General features: G+C 37.8%; 1 protein-coding gene across 6 annotated transcripts in view; it reads left to right on the forward strand.

The window, feature by feature from the left end:
* LOC124536407 (tyrosine-protein phosphatase Lar) overlaps positions 1–21457 on the forward strand; it is a 386387-nt gene that overhangs the window by 356510 nt on the left and 8420 nt on the right. For 2 of the 6 annotated variants that reach the window (XM_047112939.1, XM_047112942.1), the window contains 13 exons: positions 4539–4672; positions 4849–4999; positions 5698–5721; positions 7579–7679; positions 8348–8410; positions 9485–9614; positions 10842–10992; positions 11575–11711; positions 12661–12957; positions 16432–16571; positions 17516–17718; positions 17804–20933; positions 21175–21285. In XM_047112939.1, coding sequence (XP_046968895.1) covers positions 4539–4672; positions 4849–4999; positions 5698–5721; positions 7579–7679; positions 8348–8410; positions 9485–9614; positions 10842–10992; positions 11575–11711; positions 12661–12957; positions 16432–16571; positions 17516–17718; positions 17804–20933; positions 21175–21285 — 4772 coding nt within the window. The remainder of the gene's footprint in view (positions 1–4538; positions 4673–4848; positions 5000–5697; positions 5722–7578; positions 7680–8347; positions 8411–9484; positions 9615–10841; positions 10993–11574; positions 11712–12660; positions 12958–16431; positions 16572–17515; positions 17719–17803; positions 20934–21174; positions 21286–21457) is intronic. The other 4 variants (XM_047112940.1, XM_047112943.1, XM_047112941.1 and 1 more) reach the window with 4 other exon arrangements.

The following is a 21457-nucleotide window of genomic DNA, read 5'->3' on the forward strand; positions in this document are numbered from 1 at the left end:
GAATTGTCGATTGAATTGCATTTTATGTATTTACAACTTTGTATGAATGAGAAAAAAAAATAAGGTTTTTTAAATCACTATTCGTAAAAGCAAGACACGATGGAAAAATCGTAGGAAACGCAATAAATGAGTTTTAAAAAGACAAAGTCAACGAAATATTTAAAATAATAAGCAGATAATATTGGTTCATTTAAAAATTATATATAATTTTTAATCTTAGCATATAATGTCCTTATAGCGATAAGTTTAGATGTTAGTAAGATGACAAAGTTACGAATTTATCTGCTATATTAACGTCATATTAAATTTTAAATCGATGTACCATTCATGCGAACTCATAAAATTGGAACCAACGCGATTGAAGAACTGTTTTCATAATATTTTAATCTGATTTGCGAAGAGTCGACAAAGCCCGGACTTGGATATAGTTCGGATAAATCAATTATTACTAGACTGTCTGAAGGGATAATAGGCTAAGTCGACGCTGCGTAAATAGTCGGCGATATTGAATTATTTACCAACTTTGCGCATCTTCGATTGTGCATTATTGATTCTTACATATACAGTGAAACCTGGTTGAGTGAGACTTCAAGGGAGCTGAAATGTTGTTTTACTTATAAAGGTATTCCACTAACCCAGTGTCTCAAGTACCCAGTTATAGAGGTGCGATCATTAAATAAAATAATGTGTCATGACAATATAGAAAAAGAATAAGTTAGCAAACAAACAAAACCATGTTATCACAGTTATAGAGGTTTGCTTCGCCCCCTAAAATAGGTAATTCAATGCCAAATTGATGAGACCTCAACATGATTTCCAATTATGGAGGTATTTCACTCATCTAGGACCCACTTAAGTTTTACTATATATGCTAACTGCAAAATAACTAGGTATTTAAAAATATGCAAAATTTTGCTTGAATTTATTATTTTTATCGCTTGCTCCAATAGCGTGATTTACGGCCTATAATTTGTCAATATCTGCACGAAAACCATCTCTCCAGTTTGAGTGAAAAATTTGTAGCTAGAATAATAATAAATTAAAAAATAATATGGTACGGTTATTTTTTTTTGAATCGACAAAATAAATACTGATTTAATTATTCTCTAACAATATAAGGTTTCCTTATAATACAAAGGAAAAATGATGTATTATTATCGCGTTCGAAAATGTTATTATATCTCATTAAATAAGAAAGCCTTAATTATTATTTGATGCTTATTAATATTTTATCAAATGTTAATGACTGCCTCAGGGAATGTTGAGGTTTTTTTTGTGTCCTATATTTAATGTGATTTTGTGAATAAAAAGTTAAGCAAGATTTTTCGCATTTAAAGTTTAAACTATTAGTAGATTATCGTAAGTATAAATTCTAGAAATGCAATGGTCGAAAAATCTTTCTTTAATTTTTTAAGTAATTAATTTTCTAGTTGGTCTAGTGGATAGGAATATGATTTTTTTCAGTCGAAAAATTCCTTTGGTAACACGAAAAGGCGTTGCTCCTACGCCTGATCTTGTCATTCGCATCAGACTGCCATCCCATCTTGTTTATAACAAAACAGAAATAAAGAGAGCACTTTTTTGCGCACACGCTTGTACCATACATGCGCAGTTGAATAGTCTCACTTGGGAATGTTCGCTATGGCCAAAATTAGTCAGGAGTACATTATCTATAACACACCACCAATGTTCTGACAATTGTATATATGTAGCCGGAGAAAGACCACAGTGACGTGCACTGAGTGGCGATGATGTTTTGTGTGATGTGATGATGTATGATATGTATGACCTATATATGATGGAATATGTTCCAAACCCCAAAGGGAAAGGAGGCCTTAGTCCAGCAGTGAGAAATTTACAGGCTGTTGTTGTTGTTGTTGCTGTATAACTGGTATGTCTGTAATTACGAAGGCTCGCGTGTCTTTTAAACTGCAAATGCAAAGCAAAGCAAATCAACAGTAACAGCCTGTAAATTTCCCACTGCTGAGATAAGGCCTCCTCTTCCATTAAGGAGAGAGATTGGAACATATTCCACCACGCTGTTCCAATGCGGGTTGGTGGAATGCACATGTGACAGAATTTCGATGAAATTAGACACATGCAGGTTTCCTCACGATGTTTTCCTTCACCGCCGAGCACGAGATGAATTATAAACACAATTAAGCACATATATATAGTGGTGCTTGCCTGGGTTTGAACCCGCAATCATCGGTTAAGATGCACGCGTTCTAACCACTGGGCCATCTCAAAAGCAAATCAACATAAACACTAAATTAAAGTATACGACCACATCAATACACTTGATGTTCAACAGCAGAATACAGGATGAGCGCGAGTATTGTTTTTGAGTACCCAATTTTTTCACAGTGAACAGAAAAAAATTCGCAAAGAATGTAACCAAAAAGTGTTCAAACTGTTTTTGTTAAATGTACTGAACACGTTTATATTTTGTATAAACCATTAATATTACTAAATCTCAGAAACCTTATCCTCTATCGGCTGCCATCGAGCTTGTATAAGATGAGTAACTGAATCAAATTACGCTCATAATTTCTAAGAATAAATGATGCTAATTTATGATAATAACTTTAGGGGTAAGACTCGGGCCGACGCAAAAGAGGATAGATCGTTGATTTTATTATTTAAATCGCAGTAAATGCTCGGTCTGATAAGAAATTTAAAACAAAGGCTTAAAAGTATGCATCCTCGTAAATTAATTAGATTTTTTTGTGGAGTAAGAACTTTTTGGTAACTTTTACAGAGATTGATCAAGTCAGTAAAGCGTTATAAAATCGGATGGGGCAACGTCACGAGCTCACATCAATTTGTCTTGAACGTGCGCCCTTATTTAAAGTGGCGTCAGTATAACTGTGACGTTGCTGTTCGAAACAGTCTATATTAGTTAAATAAATAGATGTAGCATCGACAAAATTCGTAAAATGGATCACATCTGAATTAAGTACGCTAACCCAAATTATAATTATTTCTTATGTCTCTATATTATATGACCTGATATAATCGTTAATTTGACACGTCTATTTACATGCACTTGCTTTCTCGGGTTGAACTGACGCGAGAATCAACAGCTAATAGCGTTGAATATTAAATAGCGACGCGATAGGGCTATTTTTATTGGTTTTATAAATCGGCAGTAATCGGTTTTGTTGAATGTGCTAATGTTACATCTTAGTTATGTCGTACTATATCTATTTTGTGACATAGGTACGGGCAAAGGGGCCACCTGATGCTAAGTGGTCACAAATATCCATAGACATTAGTACCGTATGAAATTTTAATCATTTCTTGCATATACAATGCGCCAACCTTGAGAAACTAACATCCCTTGCGCCTGTAGTTACGCTGGCTCACTTACCCTTAAAACCGGAACACAGTACTAATTGCTGTTCAACTCAAGAATATACGATTAGTGGGTGGTACCCATAAATATTAATTATAATATGAATTGAGGTCGGCAATGCGTTTTATAAAATTTTAATATCTGTTTACCCATAATAGGTTAGCTTGTTAAAACACTTCGCTCAAAAGGAGAAGAGGCCGTTATTAATCAACGAGACTGTAATAGGCTGTAAAACATGATGAGGAAAATTAAAGAGGTCGTTTTAAATGAATATAACGATAGCAAACATAACTGCTTAAGGCTTAAATTGCAATAGTCTTCGATCTAAGAAATATTCAATTACGAGCGACCCGCCCCGACTTCGCACGAGTGCAATAATGACACTAAATATACTACAGAATTTGTTTAATTACGACATCACATTAGACACTTCTAAAATTAACAGTGTTTCCTTACTATATTGACCATGTATTATATTCAAAAACGTTCCTCTCGAATAACTCTATTTATTAAAAAAACCGCATCAGAATCCGTTGCGTAATTTTAAAGATTTAAACATACATAGGGGAAGACACTAGTAAGCAACTTTGTTTTATATCATGTAACGATAATGCTAACACATAATATGAAAATTAGATAAATAAGTGATTCGATTAAAAGACAAGTAAACACGAACGATCATAGCAAGAGACAAGCGCGTTTTGGATTTCCGAAAATCAATTTGATAAATTGCAGTAAGTCGCAGACATCCATTATGAGTTAGTGTTATAATTCATAATTGAAAGGGCTCCAAAGTTGCGCGAAGCCCCGGAGACAAACGAATGTCGGCTTGATTAATGATTAATTATTGTTACTCGGCCCATTTTCTCGATATTACTCGAAAGGGATTAAGGGCTAGATTTTGAAATATTTAGCCTTTGGGCCGCTCGTTCGAAGTTTAGAACAACTTCGCTCCGGTACATATTTTCGGGTATATTTTGGATAATGAATAACTGAACTACTTAAATTTAACCAAAACAGACCAGGATTAAAGAGACATCAATTATTAAAGACTTTGTAATGACAAATAGTCATTAAATAAGTTTAAAATTTTACCAGTTAATGAATTTTGTATGAAGTTCTATACAATACTTTTTTGAAGCTTCTAAAGAATGATTAAATATGAAACTTATCTACTCAGCACTGCCTGGACCACCGACTGAGGTCCGAGCATCAGAAATAACGGCGACAACCGTTCGACTGGCGTGGACCTACAGCGGCCCTGAAGAGCCCCAATATTACGTCATCCAGTACAAACCGAAATACGCTAACCAGGTACGTAGCCACAAATATATATATTATTTAATTTTTACTCTCAGAGCATTATCAATTTACAGTGGAATTCAGAATTCCATTTAAAAAAAATTAAAAACAGAGTCTTCCATTCTATATTTACGGTTTTAACAATCTATTGTACATATACATTTTGTATTCCAATTTCGTTCCTGCAGGCATTTAGCGAAATATCAGGGGTTATCACGCAATACTATTCAGTTACAAATCTGTCTCCATACACTGAGTATGAAATGTACGTGATTGCCGTGAATAACATCGGTAGAGGACCGCCGTCGGCACCAAGGGTTTTTACAACAGGAGAAACTGGTATGTAGAGTCACTAATGTAGCTATCTAATATTAAAGCATGCCTTAGAATTAATTGATATATTACTAATGACGTATTTCGTTATTGCGTATATTCGTTATTTCCTTTTTGGAAAACATCACAGATATCAAGGTTATATATAAGTTTAGAAATTAAATTTGTATCTAAAGTATATTCTTTCTTTTTTTATGAAATCATTAAATTAAACTCTTTTTGATCATTACATCGTAACATCTTTCATTTGCTTGGTTCGATTTGATTATATTATCGCTTACGATTTCGTACACATGAGTAATTGTTTTGATTGCTTTGAATTCGGTAAATATGTAGGTTTTGTTTTCTTGCGCTGGTTCCTCAGTTTTAAGGTTATTTTGATCGTCTTTTCATGCGAACGCATTAACGCGACGTTACGAACAATCGCCGCCGCTTCGTGTAAGTTCGCTTTTGAATGGATTTTTTATTGAGATTTTGTGTTATTTTTTTCGTTTGCACAATTTTTTGTATTTCTTATTTTTTGTTAGATTTTAGTCGTAGTGCGTTTTTATTTTTCTCTTCATGCACCATTCCTTTGTGTTATTTATTACTTGATACCCATAGATGGTTCACGACTATACCCGTTTCTGCTAAAGCACCGTGTGATAAATGTTTTACGTCATATTCACTCTTCGTTTAACTAATAGTATGTTTTTTCCTTCCAGTGGATTCCCTTTATGGAGGTGCCAGTAAGTAAATATATGATAAAAGATTCTATGATTGTAATATTAAAGTATTTTTTTATACGAGTAGTTTACTTAACGTGTTTGAAGATTCGAATGGAAGAAATTCTTTTTGAACCGAAAGCAAGCTAAATTTATTATGTGATCGCTAGTCAAACATAATATTCTTAATGGTTCCAGGAGCAATGAGTGTACTTACCAAACTTGAGATTTACATAATTCCTACCGTAACATGACTAAGAAGACTAGATTTACTGAATCCATTAACAAATTTGATGCGATGACCAGGACGATGCCTAAACCAAATATACGCTTAAATATTCAGAACGTCCCTTTTACGATCTATTACGTAAAATATTGTTAGACCAACCCGAATATTTTGAATCTTTCGTATATTCCTTACTTACATGTATTTTCTTTACCTTGTCTATTTTTTCAAACAGTTCGCATATTAATTTCTTGTTATATTAGTCCAATATTGTATCCAGTTAGCTAATCTCTCAAACAGATTTTGATGTTATTACATTATCTTACCTTCTATTATGCATTACAACGTTCCCGTTTCTTTTCCTAGAAGCTATCACATCTAATTTACCGGCGTAAAATATTAAATTTGACTTGTCCCGCCTTAAATTACGCGCGGTGTCACAAGGCAGACAATAAAAATGGCGCCTGATGAGATGGTAATGAAAACGTCGCTACAGGCGAATAAAATTGTGTGCCACTGCTTTTTTTCTCCTGTGAAAATTCTCTTTACGTTTCTAATAAAAGAAAGTTTTGAGCCGGCGACCCGAGTTCTGGTCTCAACGAGATTATTGCGTTTTAATATAACACCGCTTTCGAACTTTTATTGTTTCGTTCATACTGTGTATTATGAACATCGAACGAGATCTCTCATTGAGTGATGTTCCGCTCTCTCGTGACGGGACGCGATTACAAATACTTTTAAGAGTATTCATCGTGTTCTGTTATTGTGCCGTTTCTCGTCGTTATCGTGTTCCGTTTGTAAGGGCACTTAATTGAGACGAAACGGACCTGACTTAATTCGATATTGCGCTGTTTGAGAATTATTATGATTATTACAACGGCCTTTTAAATTCCGAATCAAATATTGGACGACGACGGCGATGTATTTCGTTTTTGCTCGTCCTTTTCAATTATGAGGATAGAATTGTTGTTGGATATTTGTTTTTATGCAATTAGTCAAGTATGAATGACATTTTAAATTGTTTTAAGAGATTTATTTATTGTATTGACTATGTCGCTGGGTTCTATCGGTGGTAAAATGAGTAAATTGCTCGCGATAACTTACTTAACGTAAATGTGGCTATGATTTCGTATGAGCATTATATATGGATACTGAATATTTTGTTTCGAGGAGTTTGTCGATGTGTATCCTTTAGTATCAGAACGACATAAAGGCTAAATCGTCATCATAAATTTTCAAACAAAAACTGTCTTTATTCTTCTGTTGTATTAGTAAATCGGTGCAGTTTATATAAACTTCGTTAATAGCTATTATGATTATACACATCTTAGAGGTGTTAAGAATAATACAAGCGTGCTATAAATTCGTCTTTTCTTTATATGATAAAATGGAAGCAAAAGCTTTATCCACTTTGGCGCCCAGCCCATAACGTTAATTTATAATCGCGATATATTCTCAGAGACATGCAGAATTTCTGATTACTTTTATCGTCTTGATATTACGAAAATAATGGTAACATTTGAAAAAATAAGTATTATTTCCTACAATAATTCGAAATTGGACTGAAAGAAGGATAGCCTTGGTGAACTTTAGTTTATCCAGTAGATACATAATTTTTACTTGGAAAAAGAATATATTAAACGATTTCCTTTCAGAACCTGGGTCAGCGCCGAAGAATGTACAGGTTCGACCTCTTAGCTCGAGCACAATGGTGATTCAGTGGGATGAACCGGAGACACCCAATGGTCAAGTGACGGTATGATGTCTTACTAACAAGCTATCCTTAAAGGATCAAATTATACTGATGATAATTTTTAGGTCTTGCGTCTTTGTATGAATTCAATCGACCGTATTTATTAAATTAAGCGATTGTGTGGTAGTAGCATTAATATCTTGATATCAAATTTTATTCAAGTAAATTTCACAATGAAGCATTTTTGAATCGTCAATAATTAAATACTACCACCGTTTCGGAAAGCAGCTTCTAGCGAGAAGAAACAGCAAGAAACTCGCAGAGTTGCTCTTTTCAAATGAACAGATTTACAATGCTGTTATTTACAGTAATTAGTGTCCTATGATGGAACCCGAGCCTAACTCCAGGCGTTTCTTTCTAAAAAGCAGTCTTTTATTGAATAATATGATATGACTTATTTATTAATTTAGTCTTAATAATAGTTATAAATTTTTAAAATGGTAAATTGATAACATTTCCCGTTATCTTATTATATATTATGCGCATACCATTGCCCAAAAACGTTCTCTTTACCGTATGCAAAGGAAAACCAGGGGTTGTAAGTTTATTCTTCTATTGATCCAAGAATATCAAAGAAAATCTAATGCACTAAGGTATAATGCACTGTAATCACCATACAAAGGTTTATATGTGCCAAAATTTTGGAATTAAAATGTTCGTCTCTTTTCCAGGGGTACAAAATTTACTACACCTCAGATCCGTCTCAGCTTCTGCAATCTTGGCATTCACAAATGGTAAGTTACGAGAGGTTTTACTTTACAACGTTACTCCGTAGGACGTTGACGGCTTACAATAAAAAGTTGTTTAGTACGACACAACTTGGTTGTAACATCGGCAAATTCAATAAAACCGATTATTCCCGATTTATATTAAATAAAATTAGAAATAGCTCCCTATCGCGCCACTCTACGCTAATCGTCGCTATAGATTTTCGCGTCAGTAACGTGTCAAATTGACGAATATATAAGGTCATATGATATTACACGTTTGTGTAAAGATCATATTCACATAATAAATAAATATTGATAATTTGCGATAGCCAACATAATTCGGATGTGATTGAATTATTTTACAATATTCAAGAATAACAAGAATAACAACCAAAGCTTTGTAAATATGATTGTTTTGTCCTAAAAATGATCCTTTATTTGAGCGAGGCAAAAATCCAAATGATGTTTCACAGTAATAGAATTATATTGAAAAAGATAATAATTCGGTGTTTTCGAATGTATCAATTGTCATCGCTGCTGTTCGAATTTATTCAAGCGAACTTTAATACCGAGATGGCCCGATGGTAAAAACTCGTGCATCTTAACCGATGATTGCTGGTTCAAACCCAGGCAAGAACCACTAAATTTTTGTGTGCTTAAATTATCTTTATAATACAACTTGTGCTCGGTGGTGAAGGAAAACATCGTGAGGAAACCTGCATGTGACCAACTTCAACGAAATTCTACCACATATGAATTCACCAATCCGCATTGGAGCAGCGTGGTGGAATATGTTCCTATCCTTCTCCTCAAAGGCAGAGGAGGCCTTAACCTGTTGCTTTCAGATTCAGACTAAACATCTGTTTGCAATGCTCTTCTTTCTTCTAAAGAATCGTCTTGTGATGACAAATTTGACCGTCAATTTATAGAAACTAGAAGCATCGTTCGATAAGATATATTAATAGTATTCTAATTTACAAACAGAATGTCTTGCATATTACGAAATAGGTTTCAATAGACAGTTTCCACAAATGGAATATTAATAACGTCACGCGGACAAAACACGTTCCCATAGCAGTGATTTCAATCTCGACACAGATGGATAACAATCACCTGACAACAATCAGCGAGCTGACCCCACACACGGTGTACACAATACGCGTGCAAGCCTTTACATCCGTCGGTCCCGGGCCGATATCAGCTCCCGTGCAGGTTAAAACCCAGCAAGGTATGTACCGTACAATCAATTGTAGTACTGACCGAATGTCGACGCTATAGATCCTAGTCGATTAATTTTGATCGATAGATTTAGTTCATTTACAACACTCCAATTTTCCATCGTTTTTGTTAGTCCTATACTTAACACAGTGAGCGGAGATGGCCCAGTGGTTAGAACGCGTGCATCTTAACCGATGATTGCGGTTCAAACCCAGGCAAGCACCACTATATATAAGTGCTTAATTTGTGTTTATAATTCATCTCGCGCTCGGCTGTGAATGAAAACATTCGTAAGGAAACCTGCATGTGTCTAATTTCATCGAAATTTACAGGCTGTTACTTTACTATACTTAACACACATTCTAAAGATTAATCTATATAGAGTTTACATTATGGTATAGGTTGACGAACATCAAGGCTACCCGATGGTAAGTGGTCACTAACGCCCATAGACAATGGCAATGAAAGGAATTTTAACTATTCCTTGCATTACCAAAGCGCCACCAAATTTGAGAACTAAGATTTTATGTTCCTTATGTCTGTAGTAACGATAAGATGTGAAAAATTATACATTAAAATTTTAAATGTATGTAACATCTTATTGATTTTTCATATTTATATTAATAACAAGCTGTAGCCGCGATCTTGTACGCGTTTGAATTTAACAAAAAAATAATATTATTGTAGCCTAAGTTACTCCTTATTATATCAGTTGTCTGCCAGTGAAAGTCCCGTCAAAATCGGTCCAGCCGTTCCAAAGAAACAGACAGACAGATAGACAAAAATTGTAAAAAATGTTATTTTGGTATATGTACCGAGTACACATACTTATGCGTTGAGTAAACAAAGGCTATTTTAATATTACAAAGAGACACTCCAATTTAATTATATGTATAGATAAAGTCAAATCTATAGATACATGTTGTAATCAAACTAGACATTTAAGCGAGAAAATGTTTTGCGTAATCATGGAAAAAAAAATAAAAGAAATATCTAGGCTTTACTCAGGCAATTTTTGTACTTTACTCTTTCATAACATTGCATAACTCTAGTTTATTGTAAAGTATTTTTCCCGCTGAATAAAATGATAAGAATAGTCTACTTTCAAGGTATTTCTAATTTCCTCTTCAACTATGAGAGGGAACAATTCCAAGAAGCGAGGATGGAAACTGCAAAAGCCGTTATTAGTTCATTTCTCTGAAATAACAGTCAATTTATGTATGTATGTCGCAAACAGGTGTACCCTCTCAACCTTCAAACCTCGTAGCCGTCGAAGCAGGAGAAACTTCGGTGACACTCTCGTGGAAAAGGCCAGCTCATGCCGGAGACAATATTGTTTCCTATGAGCTATACTGGAACGATACATATGCTAAGGAACACCACAGGAAGTAAGTCGGAATATGCCAATCTGATCATGTTTTTGGTTTTAGTTTACTAAGATATTGAACATGGGAATAGGAAGCAATTTTTGTGAATGTTTACAACTTACTACTTACTTATAGTGGAAGCTTCTACCAAATCACCAATGATCGTATTTTCAGTGATATCGTTTAATATTGTTTCGTTTAGATTCAAACGGAGATATGTACCATGTCTGTGTGATTACAGACACTTCCGATTCCAAATTTAAAAATGTGTCAATTACATACTATTTTATAATGTTCAAATTGAAGTGATTAAACAATGTGACGACCTTGACGACCTCCATGGTCGAGTGGTGTGTATACCGGTTTTCATGGGTACGCCACTCTGAGGTCCCGGGTTCGATTCCCGGCCGAGTCGATGTAGATTATCATTAGTTTTCTATGTTGTCTTGGGTCTGGGTGTCTGTGGTACCGTCGTTACTTCTGATTTCCATAACACAAGTGCTTCAGCTACTTACATTGGGATCAGAGTAATGTATGTGATGCTGTCTCATATTTATATTTATTTATATTTATGTGTGTGTGTGTGTGCGTGTGTGCGCGCAGGCGGATCCCGATAACGGAGACGTACACGCTGAACGGTCTGTACCCCAACACGCTGTACTACATCTGGCTGGCGGCGCGCTCGCAGCGCGGCGAGGGCGCCACCACGCCGCCCATCGCCGTGCGCACCAAGCAGTACGGTACGTGCGCGAGCGAGCGCTCCCACGCGGGGAGGGGCCTTATTGTATTTCGCACGTAATGGACCGCATCCTCCTCCCTCCGTTCGTTCCGCCCGTTATTGGTTTAAGTGGAATTTCAATGTTTGAAATTGAATTCGGTAACCTTAGAGGGATACTCGCGAGGTAAGGCCTCCTCCCGCTCGACGCGATTTGAATATGAGAGAAAGTAATGTGTGAGTTTTTCAGGTAATTCGTAATGTAATATTTCACATAAAAGCACCTGCCCGGCACGCTGCCAGTAATATACAGCACAAGCACCAAGTTTTATATCACGATAATATGTGTTTTGTATTTGTAAATTCGTCGAATGGGGTAACGTGTACGCATCGGCGCGACCCGATCGGCTCGAATGTTTGTGAGAATTACGTCGAATGCGTACACTGTACCCGTAACTCTAGTAGCTTTATGTTGTTCGTATTTTATATCCGACGAGGCACCGCCTCGAGTGACATTTTGTTTTTTATTATTTTTTTTATACAACTGCCACGACACGAACAACATCGAACGTAACTTTATCAATCGCACTATTCGATTGTTCGAACGATGATTTCGATTCGAAAGAGACGCGCTTATAATGCTGTTCGTGCCGTCATAGAACATAATGATCACAATTTTCTTCCGACAGGAGAAAGTGTGACGGATGAGTCATAGAGATGTTTGGGCGAGCGGATCCTACACTCACACCACACAAATTTGTGCATGCTCGACTTTACTTTGACGACTCGCGTCGTTTTTATTCATTATAATTTCTGGGCACATTTCATTTTTTTTTTTATTTTTTTTTTTGGTTTAACAAATGGCATTCAGTGATTGCATCGGGTTCGGTTAGGGTCGCCGGGAAGCGCGACGTCATACTCCACAGGTGCTCAGGTCCTGGAATGTCCCCCCCCTCACGATTGAGCTTGTTTAGTTCCCGGAGCACCCCCGATGAATGTGACCGCCGTGGCCGTGTCCCCTACCGCCATTCGGGTGTCATGGCAGCCCCCGCCGGCCGAGCAGGCGAACGGAAGGATCGCCTACTACAAACTTCTTTGCGTGGAATCCGGGAGGGGAGATTCGGAGGCGACTGTGGTGAAACTGAACCAGACGAGCTTCGTACTGGACGAGTTGCGTCGCTGGACGGAGTACCGCATATGGGTGCTGGCGGGCACCAGCGTTGGAGACGGGCCCGCCTCCTACCCCGTCACCGTCCGCACCCACGAAGACGGTACGTTTCGATACAACACTACTCATTTAACTAACACGCTCGATTTTATGATATAACCATATTTAAAGGTAAAGAAAAGAAAAACAAAGACTATTATTTACAAAATAATCCTTTATTGTGAGTTTTAACATAAAATTGAGCCAAACCATTCATTGGAAATGCTACTAATGATGAAATTATATTATAGCTAACATACTGTGATGGAATGTGAGGGGTTCGGTGTCCGACAAAAAGTTTAAAGAGAAACAGACGTGAATAAAATGTTATAAATAACAGTAAATGCGAATTCGAACCGCTGACATTTCATTTCTACTCTGATAATAATCAACCATGATAATATTCCTCATTTTAATAAAACAATTGTTGTGTTAAAGCTCCGGATCGCTATGGAGGGTGGTATAATAAATTCTACAAAATCATTCATATTGAAAAATATTTAATTCGAAAGTTGAAAATTGCACTCATAATTATGGACGATTTTGTAGCGATGATTCAATCAGGAACGACGTAATGGATATAATTTGGCGCGTTAAACGAATTCGCGTAAATAATCGTAAGCAATTTCGCATCTCGGAATAGTCGCGAATTATTTCCGTTGCCGTCGTAATAATCTTGATATGCAAATGTTTGTTCATTACAAATTGTTGGTGGGACCCTTTTAATGAATTACGATTCCGCAAATAATTAACTTCGTATCTGATTTTCGAAATAGATTTTACTACCAAGTTTACTAATATCATTCTTTTCTTTTGTTCCCTTTCTATGAGCATATAGCAGGATTCTAATCAAGGAGGTTAAATCCCGTAACCAAGTTTTAATATGCTTGCCGATGAATTTAACTGTATTATTATTATTATTTTGTCATTCGATATCACTGTATATTAGTCGCTATTAAAAGCGGCATAGAGTTGATATTTACACTCACTTGTCACATGTAATGATTTTCATTCGATGACGCGTCTCATTGGCTCGTCATCATTTCGCTAAAGATGGCACTCACTGAAATGCAAAGTTATATTGCACCTGGTATAGTGTCGACGGCACCGTTATATATTGATTTTGACGCACAGTTGTTAAGTATTTAGCAATATACACAATTTTGCATGCTTTCTTTAACGACACAGCACCATTTTTCGTTCAGTTGATTTCACTGGGCACCCGATAGGTTTGTCTTGCGGAACACATTTACACATGTTTTCGATTATATATATATTAGATTGTGTGAAGCAAGAATGGCACTTTTAGGAGCACTCAGCACCACTAGCGACGAACAAGGTGAGAGAGCGAGTGCGTGGCATTACATGAGATGGCTAGTCCACCTACCGAGACCCATGAACCAGCGTTGCGATGCACAAGCCGCTGCGACGGAGCATCGAAATTCAGATGGCATTTACGAACGACCGCTAGTTTACATTTCCGTTCAAAGTGATCTCATGAAATTCAAACGGTTGATCAAATTTTAATTTGGCATTTTGCATAATTCGTTTCCGTCTCGAATCTCACGGCCTTTGCATCGCAGAGTCACGAATCGGCTCACGTTTCTGAGTGGGTCCGCGGTCATGCAGCCCGACACGCACCACGGCCCGAGCGCCGCATTTGAATACCAATACCGTCCTACACGACACGCGCGCATGCTATACTACTCACAACTATTCTCTACTCAATACTCTCTGACTATACTCTTAGCGTAAAAGCAGCGGATAAAACTTACAATGATCCCGAGGATCCTCTCTCGTTACTTGGTCACACCCAAAAAGTATCCAAAGGATCAGATCCGCTATGCTCTGCACCTATATTCCCCAACTGCTCAGCTCGGTCTAGAATACGCGCTATTTCTACTTCTTTCCCTCTATCTCTATCTATCTGACTTACTGTAAAGCTACAACTTCTCGCTGGTAGACGTTTCTCTTTTCCTCTATCTTCTGTATACTCTATCAAACTATCGTCGTGCATGCACACTAGAATATATTGTGACATACAGAATACTACGCCTAACGTACGCTAATGCCGTTGACGAGGAAAGAACAGAATCGAAGGGACGCTACGCGACAGTTCGGCCACAGATCATATAAATATATCCATCTAATTTTATACTGAACAGTTTTCGAAGATATACAGCAACGGCCAATGACACAGACACCTTCACAAAACATCACTGTGGATAGCAACACAAGGTACAATGGACCACACACACAGCAGCAGGTGGCGCTCAAAGAAAACAAGACAACACAGATGAAGCACACACACATAGACCGGCGCCGTCGCCCTAATCAATACATGTGCGTGTGAGTGAACCGCCTGCGTCAAGGGACATAAAGCGGCCTCTAACGTGCCTTGTCTTCTACTGCTCACAAAAACCGAAAACGTTGAATATTTTTACAATATAACATTCGTATGTACTAACGCAACGTATGAGAAAATTTACGCCCCATGCGAGAAATAAATTTATATTCCCAGTCGTGTCATGTACATGTGAGCAGAAAAAGGCGATGCACGCGAGCATAGACCGGCACCGCCGTCCCAAGCGGCTTAACCCAAATGCGCCTCCTAAAGAGCTCAAAATACACGAGGAAGTGAAATAAGAGTATCCCCTATTTGCCGACAAGCGTTCTACTCGTAATCTCTCACTTAGTAGTTCCGTTCGCCCTGCAATGTTCGCACAATTTGTCTTAAATGTATTTGAATGCGTTTTTCTCTTTTTTCTCTCGTCACTGACTTTGTATGGGCCGCTGGTAACCCGTACAGCTATCAAGAGTGAGTATAAATTACTATAGTGCTTGTATTTACGTGCGTTTGTGCTTGTGCCTAAGCTTTATGTAGTTTGTTCTTCCTAGCACAATTATCTATAAACCTGTTTAAAACAATCTGCAAGCGGTAACCCCAAGGACGCATGTTTTTGTGTCTTTGTCCGATAACTAAGACTTGGTGTGTCCCCTACCTACGAGCGTGGCACTGATTCTTACTCGCAGCCCGTGATCCCTTGCAGAATGTGTTAAGATTTACTGTTTAGAATAGTAATGCTGCCTCTGATAACAATCTTTATAGATGACTTACTAAATGTTAATTCTTTGTAAAGCTTGACGATTTTAGTTGATCTAACAGTGTGGATTGGAAGGTAATTGATTTTAATTGGTTTTGAAGATGTGAAAGGGCGTTAAATTTAATTTAATCTGTGTGTGTTGGTATTCAAATGCCCGATCGAGATGCTGAGCGGCGGATGCGTCGCGACCGAAATACTCTATCAGCATGACCGACGGGGACTACCGACCGCACATCCTGAACCCTTTTTTTTAATGATAAAATTTCGCAACGCTTACCGATAAGCCTACGAAGCTTTATTCCAATTTAGCCCTTTAAACGTTAAGCTTAAGGTAGATTTCTAGCACGCTCCCTTAGATGCTGATAGGGCATTTAGGTCTAAATACAGAATAGTACGGCTCATAATTTTCTTACATATTCCTTGTATGCTCACAGTGCCCGGAGAGCCTCAGGAAGTTAAAGTGACCGCCATCAACTCGACGTCTATCCATGTGACGTGGAAGCCGCCTCCGGAGAAAGAGAAGAATGGTATTATAAGAGGTTACCATGTCCACGTGCAAGAAGTCAGAGAAGAGGTAAGAATATATCACCATCGCAGTCTTTCTTCTTTACCTTCATCCTCCATCCTCCAACCTCCTCACCATCCTCTCGAGAAGAAAAAAATCTCGAGAAGTTCTCGTTCAAAAACAAAAATTATTGTTTATTTTATTAACAAAATAATTCAATATCCTTCATATTTAGTGTTTAACTAGTTTAATCCGGTAAGACCCAGGTGCTCTCTGCAATGGACAATAGTAGTAGTATTTAAAGTTTATATAATTAATTAATCATTCTTTTAATTCTACTTTATCGCCTTCTTCCAGGTTACTGGGTTTAAAGCAAATTTATTTGCCGGAGTTTAGTAAAAATAAAATGGCTGTGGTCCGTGTATTTTTACTAAAAATATAATTTTGTTTATTCGTGTATTGTTAAATTATATAAGAATACTCATCTCTCATTATATTTTACACACATACACAAAGGTACACTAATGAGTACGTCTATCAGATTTAACATAATGTCTAAAATGCCGCAGCGAAAATAAAACTGGCTAGCTTATGAGACTACATATTTGAAGTTCTGTCAAGATGTTTTCAGTAGAAACAAGACTTTGGAAATTGTCAGTATTTGCACTCGTGTGATTCACAGAACACGTGTTATCATTGATATATAATATTATACTAATATAATACTAAGTTTATAGTAAACTCAGAATCAAAGTAATCAATATACAGCGTCTTTTTATTTCTTAGACATTTACGTCAAGGACACAGACAATATACGAATCGCGATTTTATTTATATAATACTAAAATTACAATAATCAGCATAGTATAATTAATCGTATTGCTCATTATTAAGAAGCTCTGAAAGAGTATAAGCCTTCTATATAAAAATACGGTATATTAAATAAGAGTAATAAAAATAAGAGTATATTCTTTCACGTAAATCGTATTTTTAATATAGTATTATTGCAATAGGGTAAAGGGCTTCTCAATGATCCGATGCGTTTCAACGTGATGGACGACACGACCCTGGAGTTGAACGTATCCGGACTACAACCGGACACGCGGTACAGCGTGCAAGTAGCGGCTCTGACTAGAAAGGGTGACGGTGACAGAAGTGCTCCGGTATCAGTTAAAACTCCCGGTGGAGTGCCAAACAGACCAACGGTTAACTTAAAGTAAGTCATCGTATATCAAAATATGTCCAATACATCAAAATTGGCAACTCAGTTTTATATTTTAAATGTTTTCTTTTTGTTCCAGGATATTAAAACAAGACCCTATAGTATCTATTGAAATAGAATGGGCTAAACCCACTCAAACCTATGGAGACTTGCTGGGCTATAGGTTGAGATATGGTATTAAAGATCAACCACTCGAAGAAGTGAATTTTTCTGGAACCAAAGTTACCTCGCATAGAATAAACGATTTAGAAAGAGGAGTGCAGTATGAGTTTAGAGTAGCTGGAAGGAATCAAATCGGGATTGGTCAAGAAACGATCAAGTACTGGCTCACTCCAGAAGGTGCGCCAAAGGGACCGCCCACGAATGTAACATATCACTTCCAAACGCCAGACGTTATAAGCGTTACCTGGGAACCGCCAGTAAGAGCCGACCGCAGTGGCCAGATAAAGAAATATGACATTCAATTTTATAAGAGAGGCGATCAATCATCAATGGTTGAAAAAACGACAGAGTCAACAAAAGTCGTGTTCACGAGTCTAGAAGAAGATGCTCATTATGTGTTCAAAGTTAGGGCGTACACTGATCAAGGTGCAGGCCCATATAGCAAAGATGTTACGGCTCATACTGAAAGGGATATCGGTAGAGCACCCATGTCAGTCAAAGCTGTGGCGACGTCGGAATCTGGCGTAGAAGTATGGTGGGAGCCGGTTCCTTCGAGGAAGAAAATAATAGGTTATGTTATATTTTACACTATGACGCCCGTAGAGGATTTAGATGAATGGCAGCATATAAATGTTCATGTCACACATTCTGCAAACTTAGAGAATTTAGACAAATTTGCAGAATACGCTATTGCTGTGGCAGCGAAAACTGCCGACGGTCTCGGAAGGTTATCGGAGAAGGTTACAGTCAAAGTGAAGCCCGAAGAAGTGCCTTTACATCTTAGAGCTCAAGATGTATCCACCCATTCCATGACTCTATCATGGTCCCCCCCGTTACGCTTAAACCCGGTTAGTTATAAGATATCGTACAATGCTATTAAAGAATTCGTCGATTCGCTTGGAATGACGCAAACGCAAGAGATTCCTAAAAGAGAAATAATAGTTAAACATGACAGAACGTCATACTCCATAAACGACTTATCTCCGTTCACTACGTATAATGTTAACATAAGTGCCATACCTAATGATAATTCCTATAGACCACCTACTACAATATTTGTAACTACTCAAATGGCCGCACCGAAACCAATGGTAAAGCCGGACTTTTATGGTGTTATTGAAAATGAAATACTCGTGATTCTACCTCAAGCGTCAGAAGAATACGGCCCTATATCACATTATTATCTAGTTGTAGTACCCGATGACAAGACACACAATCATAAAAATCCAGATCAGTTCTTAACAGACGATTTAATTAAAAATAACGCTCGGACAGATGACGAAAACGCACCATACATAGCTGCTAAGTTTTTACAAAGAAATATCCTTTACACGTTCCATCTAGGCAACGATGAATTGTATGAAGGTTTTCTCAACAGAAAATTAAACCCAAATAAAAAATACCGTGTGTTTGTAAGAGCCGTCGTAGACACGCCTCAAAAACATTTGTACACTTCCAGTCCATTCTCGGAGTACTTATCTTTAGATATGCGAGAAGCTCCGCCCGGCGAGGAGCCAAGTAGACCTGATCCTAAAGACATCAACGGAGATCCCGAAATCAGAATAGAAGAAAACAGGAAGGAAGCTGGTATGCTTTGGGTCGTCGGTCCTATAATAGCAGCTTTAATGCTTTCCCTGTGTTTGGTACTTTTATTCATCGTCAAAAGAAGAAGACAGCCCTGTAAAACACCAGATCAAGCGGCTGTTACGCGACCTTTAATGTCTGCTGATATAGGTTTCGGTGCGCCTTCTGACCCAGTCGAAATGCGACGTTTAAATTTCCAAACTCCAGCCATGATATCACACCCTCCTATTCCGATATCCGAGCTCGCTGAACATATAGATAGATTAAAAGCTAACGACAATCTCAAATTCTCTCAGGAATATGAAAGTATAGAACCGGGACAACAGTTCACATGGGATCATTCCAATATGGAAGTAAACAAACCTAAAAATCGTTACGCAAACGTCATCGCCTACGACCATAGTCGTGTGATATTGCAACCAATCGATGGAATTCTCGGAAGTGATTATATAAACGCAAACTATTGTGATGGATACCGTAAACATAATGCCTACGTCGCAACCCAAGGGCCGCTTCAAGAAACGTTTGCTGATTTTTGGCGTATGTGCTGGGAACTCCGAACGTCCACAATAGTAATGATGACAAAACTAGAAGAACGAACTAGGATAAAGTGCGACCAATACTGGCCCAGTCGGGGCAGCGAATCGTACGGCATGATGACGGTTACCATCGCAGAAGTTCAGGAACTAGCTACTTATTGTATTCGAACCTTCCAAGTCACTCGAAATGGGGGCGCAGAGCGTCGGGAAATCAAACAGCTACAATTCACTGCTTGGCCCGATCATGGAGTACCAGATCACCCCGCCCCCTTCTTACAATTCCTTCGTCGCGTACGTGCTCTTAACCCACCTGATGCCGGACCGCTGGTCGTCCATTGCTCTGCCGGGGTCGGACGTACCGGTTGCTTCATCGTGATCGATTCGATGCTCGAGAGGGCAAGACACGAACGCACTGTTGACATATACGGTCACGTGACGTGCTTACGAGCCCAGCGCAACTACATGGTACAAACCGAAGACCAATACATCTTTATCCACGACGCCTTACTCGAGGCCGTTATTTGCGGCGACACTGAAGTACCGGCTCGCAACTTGCACTCTCACATCCAAAAGCTAATGCGTATCGATACGATTGAAAACATCACTGGTATGGAATTGGAGTTCAAGAAACTGGCCAATATGAAGGCGGATTCGAGCCGATTCGTGTCCGCTAGCTTGCCTTGTAATAAACATAAGAATAGACTGGTTCACATCTTGCCCTACGAGTCCACCCGGGTCTGCCTGACTCCGCGCGATGGCTCCGACTATATAAACGCTTCGTTCGTGGACGGCTACAGATATAGGGCAGCCTATATTGCAACTCAAGGTCCTTTGCCGGACACGACTGATGACTTCTGGCGGATGCTTTGGGAGCACAACTCCACTATTATTGTTATGCTTACGAAGTTGAAGGAAATGGGCAGAGTAAGTATTATAAACTGAATATATAGATTACTTATTTTATGATTGCTTACTTCAAGACTTCCGAAGGATTCCATTGGAATTGGAATTCGTAATATTTCTTACATGTGTATGTTACCAAAAAAAAGTAATTCGTGGAAAATTTTGTTTATTATTTTTTTTTTGTTTTCAGTTAAATGCGTTTGGTTATGGGTAGTATGAAAACAAAAATGGTATTAGTTTTTCACACAGTTTATGGTTTTAGGAAAAATGTCACCAGTACTGGCCTTCCGATCGCTCCGTTCGCTATCAGTGCTTCGTCGTCGACCCCATCGCCGAGTACAACATGCCTCAGTACATCTTGAGGGAATTCAAGGTCAGCATAATATATAATATAAATAAATAAGCATATCTTCATATTAGCTTTGAAATCACAGTTTGTTTTTCTCAACTCCATGGATTTTTTTTTATTAAAATAAATTGTCCGATTGACATTATATACATAGATTATTATTATCTGATATTCTGGTCGTTACATATTTCGAAAA

The sequence above is a fragment of the Vanessa cardui genome, chromosome 16 (genome assembly GCF_905220365.1).
Source record: "Vanessa cardui chromosome 16, ilVanCard2.1, whole genome shotgun sequence".
In the NCBI taxonomy this organism is placed as follows: domain Eukaryota; kingdom Metazoa; phylum Arthropoda; class Insecta; order Lepidoptera; family Nymphalidae; genus Vanessa; species Vanessa cardui.